This window comes from Pyrgilauda ruficollis, unplaced genomic scaffold (genome assembly GCF_017590135.1).
Source record: "Pyrgilauda ruficollis isolate IOZ18807 unplaced genomic scaffold, ASM1759013v1 scaffold13, whole genome shotgun sequence".
In the NCBI taxonomy this organism is placed as follows: Eukaryota; Metazoa; Chordata; class Aves; order Passeriformes; family Passeridae; genus Pyrgilauda; species Pyrgilauda ruficollis.
In genome coordinates this window covers 270593-283141 of record NW_024511432.1, presented here as the reverse complement: position 1 = coordinate 283141, position 12549 = coordinate 270593, and the positions used below count along the sequence as shown (strand labels likewise).

At 44.8% G+C, this 12549-nt stretch overlaps 1 protein-coding gene across 2 annotated transcripts in view; it reads left to right on the top strand.

The window, feature by feature from the left end:
* The window catches only part of LOC121348930 (BTG3 associated nuclear protein), a 110638-nt gene extending 98373 nt beyond the window's left edge, over positions 1–12265 (top strand). For both annotated transcript variants that reach the window (XM_041458947.1, XM_041458946.1), the window contains exons 12-13: positions 7766–7909; positions 11217–12265. In XM_041458947.1, coding sequence (XP_041314881.1) covers positions 7766–7909; positions 11217–11288 — 216 coding nt within the window. In that variant the 3' untranslated portion in view covers positions 11289–12265. The remainder of the gene's footprint in view (positions 1–7765; positions 7910–11216) is intronic.
* The last annotated feature ends 284 nt before the right edge of the window (positions 12266–12549 follow it).

Here is a 12549-nt window from a genome sequence, read left to right as displayed (position 1 = left end):
AGTTTAACATGTATGCAAATGTAATCTGGAGAGGGGAATTAAAGACCTTTGGCTGGCCTGGAGGCTCAGCTGGTAGCAAAATAGAAATTTCTTGCTGGATGGGAGAGCGAGGTTCAAGCACAGGCCAGGGATGGCTGGGAGCTCCACGTAGGTGAAACCTGGAGCTCTACAGCAAAGCCAGGGGTTCCGAGATGTTCTGGTTCCTGTAATTGCATCCCCTGGATGTGGCTGGAGAGGAAAATGAACACAAAGGGTGAACAGAGGGGTGAGGAGAGCACAGAACCTCGGAGAGCCCCAGCAAGGGTAAAACTGCCCTGACAACTCACATATGGTTGGAGTTTAATCCACGGGGGAGAACAGGCACTCCACGCCCGTGCCAATTGTTTTCCACCCCCAAAGCAAAGAGATTTTAATGATTTATAGCAGAACAGGGTGGATGTGTTACCTAATGGCTTTAGAATGACTCGATGCAGTTTTCGAAGCGATGCAGGAAGTGCAGTGAATAAACAAATCTCTTCTTATTCCTCTTTGTTCCCGTTTGAAACAGAGCTTTGGTTCTCTGCTAAAATCCGAATTTCTCTGGGAGTGCTTTCCATGCAAGCAGAAAAAAAAATTAAATTTTAAAAATCCCCTCCAAAAAAAGGATTTTATTTGCAGGCTCAATGTGGAATGTAATTGGCAAATCCCATTTTTGAAGGATTTGTACAATTCTTACATGTCAGGCTACTGGCTTCAACTTGAGACGAGTCCATAAAGGAGGAAATTAATTCAAGGAATCACAAATTCATTTGCAAAATTGGGAAAGCATCATGTGCAGCCTCAGAACTTGTAGTACATGACTTAGTCAAACAAACTGACACTCTCTGAGGAGTCATTTCTATTTTATGGCTGGAAATTAGAAAAAGAACATTTGCATCATTGCAAATGCTTGGTCTGAAAGGAGCACCAATTCCCAAGCTTTTGTCCAGGGGATTGGAAACATTTGTCCACTTAGTGCCTTGGCAAAAGGGAAGAACCTGTGGAATTCCAGCAGAAATGATGTGGCCTCAGGTGGAGAAAACGGAGATAATTCATGGCTTATCTGTGAGCCCTGCTGGGAATCTGAGGGTGCTGATTTGTGCTGATTCTGAGCTTATTAAATCCATCAAAACCCAATATTTTAAAAACTGCAGCGGCTGTGTGGAACAACATCCACCTCCATGGAGGAAATCCATCAGCTTGCCTAATTGCTTTTCTTCAGGAAAAGCCTTTGGACATCAGAGATGATTTTCTGGGGTGGGAGGTGATGGATCACTTCTAATATCCAGCCCATCTGCTCCAAGTTCTGGTCACTGCCAGAGCCACACTCACCTTGCCCAGTGCCAGTAATTGAAATAAAATAGATAAAACTTCTGTTCCTTCGGACTCCTCGGACATGAACTTTCCTAGGAGATAAAAGCCAGGATTGGAGCTGCAGCTGGGTGTTTTAATTCCTTTCCTACCAGTATCCTGTAGCTTGTGTAGGAGCGTTTGGAGAGGTGCAGGTGTTCTCTCATATGGTTTTCATTCCAAACCCCATATGTTTGTTTTTAGCCGAAACTCTGGGATTCATATTCCCCCTCCACATGGAAATACCCCCATAACACGGAGAACTCCTCGTGTTCAGAGCTCTGTCACTCCTGTCACGAGATTTGGGTGGGAAAGGAAAACCAAAGACAACAGACAGCTCCAGGTTCTGCATTCCTTCCCTGTGCAGGAAACCAGGGAATCAGGGAGCATCTTCCCAAAGGGAGTGGCTGTTAAAGAGAACAATCCCTGAGGGACCGACTCTGCTCTTTAACTTGGGTCAAGTTTCCACTTTTCCTTGTCCTTGGGAATTTTTTTTTCCATGAATTATATCCAGAGGAGGGTTTTTTTGGTGCAAGTTCCTGTTAGAAACTCATTATTGTAATTCAGGTAATTCTCCAGAGCACTGTTTGCTCCTTTAAGTGCTCTTTAATTGACAAGCACTGCCTTAGAACTTTCTCCAGCTCCTGATTTATAGCTCAGGCTCCTCACTCTGGTTTTTCCCTCCACCCTCCTCCTGCTTTTCCTTTGAAGCCACCACGAACTTCTGATCCTGATGGATGGAACTCCAGCTGGTGACATAATTCCAGAATTCAAGTGGAGGAGGGAGAAGATTCATTTTCTTAGGCCTTTTCCTGAGCTGTGCAATCCTAGAACTTCTCTGTGTCTCCGTGCTCATTTTCCCCATCCATATTTCTCCTGGTTAATGGGATCCTGTCGGGGACAGTAGGAGCAGTGTTTCGTTACTCTGGCAACAAGAGCCAAACTTTCAGATGTTATTTTGCTTCTATTTAAAAAAACCCACTGCCAGTTATGATGTAAACATTTGCAGCTCCCCCTAAATCTCTTTTCTTTCTGGAACTGAAGTGAAATGACCCTTCTGAGGGCAGAGTGAGGGATTGGAGCAGACATCTCCCAGCTGTGTGGGATTTGGGGAGATCCTCGGTGATCTGCTCAGACTCTTCTTAAGTGGCATATTTACTGCCAGCCTCATTGGAGGGGATGGAGCTTCTCAGCAGCACTGAGAGGCCAAATCCTCCCCTGAATTTATTTAGGAAAAGATTGGATGCTCTTCCTTCTGCAATTGCCTGAAGCCTTCAGCAGAATGTCATGGGAAGTGCTGAAAATACCCCGGCATTTCTCCTGACCATTTGTTTCTAGCAGAACTAATCCCACCAGGACTTTGAGACCAGGGTGCCATTTCAAGCCAGGTTTGTATTTTTCAGATGAGCAGGGATTTGCCGCATTTGGATGGAAAGGGAGCCATTCCTTCAGGAAGGAGGGATCCTCTCCCTCTTGGCTGGGGCACCCACAGATTTCCCACCAGGCAGATGCTCCATGAGTCACCCTCAGTTATTCCTTGGAGTGACCTCTCCTCTCCCAGTCTGGTCACCCGCAGGAGTCTGCATCACCCTTTGTCTTTGACTCCTTCCTTGAGCTCTTGCACTCAGCAGCTCCAGTTTAGGAAGATTTCCCTGACTCTGGAGTATTTTTCTCTGGATTATCCAGCCATTACTCAGTTGTGCATTGAATAAAACCCAACAATAACATTTTGCTGGGAAAAAAACCCAAAAAACATTTAAGCCAAAGGCTTCTTTAGTGTTGCTCAGAACAGTGAATTATCCTAGAGATCTGGAATTGCCCACTCCTGAAAACTCTTCCTTTGGGAGGCAGTTCCATGGGTTTTGCTGTGCTTGCTGCTGGCACTGACCCATTTCTTCACAAATTCTCGTAATTGTGTGGATTTGGGGACTCCTGAGTGACCTTAACGCTCACCCAGATCCACCCCTGCCATGGGACACCTTCCACAATCCCAGGTTGCTCCAAGCCCTGTCCAGGGGACGTTTCCAGGAATGGGGAAGTCAGAAATTCTCTCGGAATTCCATTGCAGCACTTCCCCACCCTCACAGCCAGGAATTCCTTCCCAATATCCCATCCATCCCTGCCCTCTGGCACTGGGAGCCATTCCCTGTGTCCTGTCCCTCCATCCCTTATCCAAAGTCTCTCCTCATTGTTCTTGGGGCCCCTTCAGGCACTGCAAGGTCACAGTTTGGTCACCCTGAAGCTTCTCCAAGCTGAACAATCCCAGTTCTCCCAGGCTTTCCCTGTAGGAGAGGTGCTCCATCCCTCTGAAGTGTGGGTTGGTTTTGGGAAGAGCCCTCAGGTAACTCCAGAGCCATCCTGAGGAGTTTCCCTTGGAGCACAATTCCCCAGGAGGATCTCAGAGCAGGAGATGAGTCAGAGGAACCATCCAGATTTCCTTTCTTCCCAACATCCCCTTGAATTTGATACAGGGAATGAGATGAGGTAACTCCTGTTTCCATAACCAGTCATTTCTACTGAAATTCCATCTGTACTCAAACTGCCAATTAATTGTAATTATAATTAACCTTTGCACATGTGCTGGTTTCAAGAGGATTTCCAGTGGAAATCTGTTTGGATTTGATGCATTTGACATTATTGTTCAGGGCCTGAACCCATCCCTGCCAGAAATCAAAGCAAATCCACACTTTGCCATCACTCCTGTCACTCCCCCCGACCATGGCAGGCAGGAAAAGGGACATTTTGGGGACATTTAGGTGGCTGCAGGTTGTGTTCCTTGTGTTCCCATGTTTCTCCAGGACAGGGAGGGAATCTCAGAGCTGGGACGGTTTATTCTTCTTACACAATTAAATAATGCCCCTGCTAAAAACACACTCTGGGATTCTCCTTTTGGTTTCTCCCCACTCCATGGAGCTGAAATCAGTTTCCTTTTCCATGCCTGTGATTTTGGGGAATTTCCAGGAGGTGCTCCCTGTTCTGTGGCTCTGCTGGGGGCTCCCTAATGAAGCTTTGACAGATTTAAGGTCACTTTTCGCAGGGTTCCACTCAGCACTCCCAGAAATGCACAGCAGGGACAGTTCTTCCACTCTCAACTGCTTTGATTTATGCTGAATTTATTTTCATATCGGCACATTTCATGTCAGAAAGAAATAACAAATTTAGGTACAAGCTGTTGTTGGGGAAGGGAAGGTCTCCAAGGAAGCAGCTCATGAAATTCCCTCACTTTAAGAGCAGTGGATGCTTCTTATTTTGTTTTACTTTAACCCAACACACTTTTCTTTCCAGAGCAATTAATTGGGATATTAATGGGAATAAAGCACCTGAAAGCTCTTGCAGTGGGATTTTCTGCAAGGCCCTTCTCCCACAACCCTGCATTTCCTTCACAGTGGAATATTTGAGGATGTGAGCAAATAAATGAATGTTTTGCTGGCATTAAATGCAGGAGATGGTTTTAGTTTAAGGCTCCAAAAGTTTCAGACTGGAAAGAATCAGGGACAGGGAGTTATCTTTTTGAAAAGAACTCTTATCAGCAGAGCTTCTTATCATTTGGAGGAGCTGTGTTTGTCATTTGAATGTGTTTGGCCATCAGTGTCCCAGCATTTTCAGCTTCCAGAAACATCCACTCCTTCTGGGATTCCAAACCTCACTTTGGTTTAAAGAAACATTACCTTTTTACTGCATTCCTCCTGGAGAAATGGGGAAAAAACATGGAAAAAAGGCACCAAAATCCCAATAGATCTTATTTTTGAGCTTTTTATGGGTAGGCAAATACATGTTCTTGATGAGATTAATAAAAGAACTCACAACAGTAGCAAGAATGGTTCAAAAATGGGGTTTAGAAGGTTCAAAATGGGGTTTAGCAGGTTTGAAAGTGTTATAGGAACTGAACCACATTTGAATAATTTTGGAAGAAGTTGAAAGAAAATTTCTTATATTTTATTCTTTTTTTAAAAATTCCCTTTCGTGCCTTGGCAGTTCAATGTTAAATGGGAATTATTTGTTATGGGATAAAATGGACTTGACATGGAAAGAAAGAGAGCAAAGAAAGTAGCTGGTTTTCATTGTTTATATTCATTTTATTATGTTTTGTGTGGTAAATATCTCACTGAAAAAGGATCAAAATAGAGAAATTTGGGAGATCGATTGTTTTCATGTCCCAAATCACCAAGACTTTGATGAGAGTATGACAGAGGGGAGAAAAAGGGGGAGAGGAGAGGGAAGAACCTGAAGAGAAAGGCAGATTCAGGTCAGTGGGATGACACGGGGAGAATGCCAGAACCCTGGAATGGTTGGGCTGGAAGGGACATTGGGGTCACCCCATGTCATGGACAGGGACAGCTCAGGGAGAATCCCAGAACCCTGGGAAGGGACATTGGGGTCACCCCATGTCATGGACAGGGACAGCTCCACTCTCCCAGGTCCTCCAGCCCAAACTATTCCAGTGCTCTGTGCTCAAGGGGTTGTTCAGTCACTCCCAGCCCTTCTGAATTTTCCAGTTGAGAAATAAATGAGAAAAAAAACTCATTTCAAACCTGCAGGGGATCAGTGGGACATGGGGTGTTCCTGACAGCACCGGGTGCTTCCAAAACTAATACTGTGGGATGAGAGAATTCAGCTTATTCCTTCAAAGCAGCCTGGGACATCCTGGAGCAGCTTGGTGCTGGTGCTGTCTCAGAACACCCAAGATCCCAATGAAATCCTGACAACACCCTGGAGGTCATTCCTGGAGGTCACCTCCTCTTCCTCCCACGCTCCCCAGGGAAATTCAGGTCCTCCTCCACGTCCATGGCCACCCACCCTCAGATCAGCTGAGAAATCATCCTTTGGTCAGCAGAACCTTTGTGAACAATGTTATTTTTTGCTCTTTGTTCTCTTCTTTTGGTTTGAAAGATTCCTTTTGTTCGTTGTGTTCAAATGTTTAGAAATCCCTCATTTGTGGCTCATAAAAGTTAAATCTGGATGTGGGGCTGGGTTTGAGAAATGCAAGGGGGACTTGTTATTTTTTATATACATTTATTTCATTCTGATTTTTGATTCAAGAAGGGAATTAAAATGAGTTTATCCCAAGCCCATTTTTAAGTGCTTTGAGATGGATCAGTTTTTCTGTGGGTTTGAAGCCTGTGAGGGACTTGTTGTCTTCTCCAGCCAAATGCAGATGGGATAAACATCAGCATTAATTAGGAATTCCTAAATCTACACCTTCCTATTGATAGGAATATAAACACTGCTGTAATGAATGCCTTGGCTGTGGGAAGGAATAGCTTGGATTTGGGTGTTCATGCAGAAAAACCTTGCTCAGTGATTCCTGATGGTATCACACTCACAGCAGGATCTGTCACTCTGTCCCAATTAACTTGTCCTAATTAACAAAATTATCAATCCCACAAGACCAAATGCATTGAGCATCCAGTATGGGAATCCATCTGCTCCCTGTTTTGTGGGAAACCCTGCTGGGAGCAGCTGGGACTGGGGGACAGCTTCTCTTGTGGTTCCTTTAGTGGGTTTTGGTGTTGGATCTGGGTTTGTTTGGAGGTTCATGGGGTGTTCCTGGTTGGATTTGTTTGGAGATTCATGGGGTGTTCCTGGTTGGATTTCTCTGGATGATTCATGTGATGTTCCTGGTTGGATTTGTTTGGATGGTTCACAGGGTATTCCTGGTTGGATTTCTCTGGATGATTCATGTGATGTTCCTGGTTGGATTTGTTTGGATGGTTCATGGAGTATTCCTGGTCTGGGAGATGGTCTGACCCTAACGTGAAGACAGTTAACTACAGTTTATATGGAGTTCAGAGCCATGCACTAATGCAGTATAGGATTTGAAAAGTATGAAAACTAAAATCTTAAGGCATCAGCCCTGCTGGGCAGGGAGCTGGGACCAGTTGCCCTCTGTGCTCCTCCTGATGCCTTGAGAGGCTGCCTAGAACAGGAGCTGGACAGGGTTAAAGGAATAAAATAGATATTTATTAAAAGGTCTTCAAAGAATACATCTTGGGCAGTACAACAGCCTAGCCAGGGCAACAACCAAGATGGACCCAAGATGGACAGAGGTCCTGAGTTCTCTCACTTTTATAAGGTTTGGTCCATTTCCATGTTGGGGTTAATTATCCACTCACAGCTCTAGGTGATGCAGTCCCATCCTCCCAGTTTGTTCTCCTCCATTCCCTGTTGTTTGCACTTTTTGGGCCTGAAGCTGCAGTGACGTCCTTGGTTCTGGGCTGGAAAAGGATTGTTGTGTGTGACTGAGCTGTGAGGAGAGCTGCTGACACTTGATATGTGTTCAGAGTTATGTACCAAAGCAGTCCAGAGTCTGAAAATACAAAAGCTAAAACTTAACCATCACTGCCAGCCTGCCTTGGTGGCATTCCAGCTCTCACCTCTCTCTCCTGCCCTCCCACAGGTGCTGCAGGGGGCTCAGCTGATCGCCGTGGCCTCGGCCGAGCCCGCGGCCGGCGGCGTGGACGGCTCCCCGCTGCAGGGCAGCGACATCCAGGTGCAGTACGTGCAGCTGACCCCCGTGACAGACCACGCTGCCACCAGCCAAGTACGAGCCAGCCCTTCCCTCTCCTCCTTCTCCTCCTTCTCCTCCTTCTCCTCCTTCTCCTCCTTCTCCTCCTTCTCATATCAACCCACAAATACAAGCCGCTCATCATCCTATTCCCACACCATAAACCCCATCATTTATAATAAGAAACATCATTTTTTTGAAGGTAGAATTGATTCTTAACTGCTCCTGCTTTGACGTCCTTGCTCAGTGCCTCTGGAGAAGTTATTTTGGTCACTGGTGTGTCCTTGAATGCTGAGAGCCTCCCAAAGGACAGCACCAAAAACGTGGCTGCAATCAGACAGAAAGTATTTTCAGACTGAGGTTTCCCTCAGAAAAGTCCTTCCCGTTCTGACAGAAGTTTTCCAGTTGTTTTGATCAACAGAAAGTCCAGTTGGAAGTGAACACTTGATCCTCTCTGATTGAGGAGGAATTATTGGGGATTTTTTGGTCGTTTTTAATCAGTTCAAACAGCCGTGAATCTGAGGCTAGAAAAAGTCTGTCATCAGCTTGAAGCTTTGGTGACAGCACCACAAAGTTGATTTAAAACAGTTGGAAAACGTTTTTCTGAATTTGGTCACACGTGGTTTTGAAAATCCCACTCCGTGGGCTTCTCCAAGTGGTTGTGGAATTCTTTTTGCCTCGGCACTGCCCTTGTCAATATTTTATTTTTAACAGTGCTCTGGACACTGAGGGTGTTCCGCAGGGATTGTGCCTTGTTTTTTATGGATCCTCCATCACTGCTGCTCCTGTGGATTTAATAAATCCAAGAACAACGGGGATACCCTTAGCTGGGAAGGACCCACAAAGACCATGACCCCAGATAAGCACAGCAGGCCGTGAGAGGTGTTCCTCATGCTGCTGTCCCCTCTCCAAGCCTGGAGAATTCCCAAATTTCCCTCCATGGGCTTTCTCCTCGTGCTTCCTCCTCATCCAGCACCTCCTCAGGAAGGAATTCTGGAGCAGAGTTCCCCAGGAGCTCCTCCCTCTGCAGGGACACTTGGCACCATGGTGGTTTTAGGATGTGGTGAAGCACAGAGCTTTCCAGGGAAAGCAGGGCAGGAATGGGACAGCAAAAGGGCAGGGAAGGAAAAGCAGACAAGCACCAAAACAAGTCAGCCATAAATATTTCCTCACTCTGCACCAAGTGAAAACTGAGGATCTAGAAAGCAGCTGGAGAAACCAACTTGGTGTTTGCACTGCTCTGAGTTTATCCATTGTTAGGAGCTTTTTTTGTGGATAAAAATACGGAATTTTCCTGTGGAGAAGGATCTTTCATCTAACAGGAAAAGTCTTATCTGAGGGAAGGGAAAATCCAAGTGAGGCTGCACTGACACTTCCACCTGGTTCTTTGTCAAGGTGCTGAGAGGTTCCCAAGGATTTTGCAGCTCTTTATCAATCAAAGCTCATTAAAGTGGAATTTATTTTCCACCTGGGTTGGATCCTGTGCCAATTTCCTGTTAGAAACGGCACAAATGTGGATTTATTTCATGTCTCACTACAAGGTACCAGTTTTCTGCCCTTTTTTTTTCCTGAAATGAATTCCTGCTCTGAGTTCTGCTGGAGCAGAGCAAAATCCACTTCAATTTTGTATTTTCAGTCTATTCATGAATGATTTTTGCTTGGCTTCTTTTCATGTTTTGACAGCAGTTTGCAAAGTCTAGAAATACAGAATATTTGGATTAAAATTCTGTGCTCAGACGCAATGCTGGTGGTAAATTTTGTTAGATTTGGAAAAAACCCACCATCATTCCAAATATAAATTCTTGTAATCCCTTTAGGTCTGAGCTTGGATCAATATTTGGTGTTGCTGTTGTGCTGATATTTGATAATTCTATTTACTCAGTACACTTTTCCTCTAAATGGGAAAGAAAACTTTGAGGTTTATTTAAATTTTTTTGTGCTATCCAATTTAGCAATCTCATAGATTTATTCAGCACCTTGGCATGAATTTATTGAACTTTTAAGCAAACACAAAATACCCTTCAAATTAAACAGGGAAAAAATTCCTGTAGCCAAATGCAATTACTGGCAAGAAGGCAGAGAGAAATAAATTAATTTAGGAGCAGCACTTTAGGATTTTGAACTTCTGGTGTTTTAATTTGAATAATAAATAAGCTGGGACTGTGCAACAAAACCTAAAAGCTGGGAATTCTGGTGGATTTTCTCCCCTTGTGGATCTTTTGGCAGGTTCAAGGCTGGAGCACAAAGCAGGACCTCAAATGAGGCTTTTTTTATCACCAAAATCCTGTCAGAGAGAGAATTCTGTGGCCAGGGTGCTGCACAGAGCATCCTTTAGAGGTGTTTGTGAGGGAAAATCCAGCAAGGGCAGATCTCTGGAATGAGGGGGAGTTCAGAGGGAAAAAATCCTGAAATCCTTGCCCTGGGCTTGGAATTCTATCCGTGCTGTGATGGCTGCTGGCAGGGGAATTTTTTTTGGGTGTGAGGGGCTCTGTGCAGGCCAATGCAGCTGTTCTGGATGCTGCTCCTCTCACAGCTCTGCAGGTGCTTTCCTGGCTCCCAGGAATTTGGATTTTTCCTCCTCAGTTGTTCCTGGTAGGCAATGAGTTGGTTTGTAAAGAGATTTTTCCTTTGGAGGTTTCAATCAGTTGTGCTCACCCGTAATTCTTGCTGGTTTTCCTTGGGAAGTGAGGAGGATCAGGCCTGCAGGAAGAATTTCCTATGAGGAAGAGCTGGCTGTAGTCCTGCTGCTCTGACTTCACCCTAAACAGGGAAAGGCTGCAGTGGGGAAAATCAGCATTTTTAGACCCTATCCTGCTCCAGCTGGGAAATTCCAAGGACAAAGCCAACAGTGATTTCCCTGCCCTTACCCCCAGCAGCTCTGGCACTGCAGAACTCCCTCCTGTCTTTTCCATGCTCATCCTTGGTGCCCTTTCCAGCTCCCTGTTCCCAAAATCTCTCTGTTGGGATGAGCCTTCCACAGCTTCAGTTTGGTGCCAGACTGTGTATTTATTTCCTTTATTTGGAGCTGGTTCTTTCCCTGAGAAGAGAGAAGGAATAATTGCCTTGGTGCCACTCATGATTTTGTAGATGTTTATCATAATTGCATTATTTCAGCTTCCTCATTAGGCTTCATGGAGACTCTTGATGTTATTTTTGGTGCCTTTGTGAGTGTGTTCCCATTCCCACTGTCACAGAGCCCACATCCATGTGGATTTTGCTCTGGAATTTTTTCCACTGGTATTCACAAGAACTTTATATTTGTAGAATAAGCTCTCATTCTCTCGGTTATACCAATAAAAAGCACTTTTGGATTGATTTCCTGCTGTCCCATTCCCCTTTGCAGGGCACTGATTCCCTTCAATCAGCAATCCAGCCAGAAATGCAGATAGAACACGGAGCCATCCAAATCCAGTGAGAGGATTGTGGAATGTTGGGGAGCTGGCAATGAACTCCAGCCAGAAATGGAGTGGGAAAGGCTGGAAAAACCTCCCAGACCTCAGACCCTCCAGCCATGCCCTGCTCACCCACACCTGGGATAATTCCAACTTCAGTCAGAGCTGCATCACGACACCAATCCAAGTCCTGGCCTTCAAACAAAACCCCGTGGGCTGCACTTAAATCCACTCAGAGAGGACAAAACAAATTTTTCATGGGGAGAGGAGGAACTCTCCTGCATCCAAACTGTGAGGCTCCATCCCTGCCCACCCCGTTGGTCCCTCCTGTGAAAATGGAATGTCTGCAGATGTTTGGGGCATTGCTGCCCTGCAGTACCTGCTTTGCCACGTAGGGAGAGTTCCAGAGCTCAGATATTTTTCACTGTTGGAACAGCCTTTTTTTTTAATTTGCTATGGTGTTTATAACAAAAAAAAAGGAAAATATTTAAAAAAAGGAAAATTCCCTTGACAGCAAGTCTTGGCCTTTTGCTGGTGTTTTCTGTTCAGTGTCATGAAAACTGTATTTGCAGAAGACTAACACTTTTGTTTGTACTGTTGCTTAACTACTTTTCTAGGGGAAAATGCTTTAAAAATGCTGTAATTACGCATTTCTAATGAAAAAATAAATGTGTATTTATGAATAGTGCAGCTCTAAGTTGCTCTGCCTTGGGAATGAGTCCGGGTTGGCTGGGTAGGAATGCTGTCCTGGAGGAGCTGGGGATGGATCCACATTCAGCCTCTAAGGAAGAACCCAATCTCAGACATTTGATTTTCTAAATTCCCAATCCCAGACCATTTTCTTTTCTAAATTCCAAATCCCAGACCATTTTGTCAGCTAAATTCCCAGTGCAAGAAAAACGGGATAGTTGAGTTTTTGAGTGTGTGAAATGTAACGAATTTATGAAATAATTTTATGTAATGTGAACAATTCTGAGCTCTCTCCCTTTCAGTTCCTCCTGCCTTCCTATTTGTCCAGCAATTCCCCAGAGTGGGATCCATCCATCTGAACCCAACATCCAAGATCCAGGTGAAATCCCCTTTCTTCTGAAAGTTCTGGGAAATTTTGACAAAACACCATTGTCCTATTTGCTAGTCCTGAGTGCAAAGGAAACCTGTTTGCTGTCACCTATTTATTTTAATGATGCATGTTTTGGAAAGTAGGGTTTGGAAAATTATAGAGGGAGGTGTTGCTTTGTATTTGATTTCCAGCTGATTTCCCACAGAGTCATTCCCAATATATGG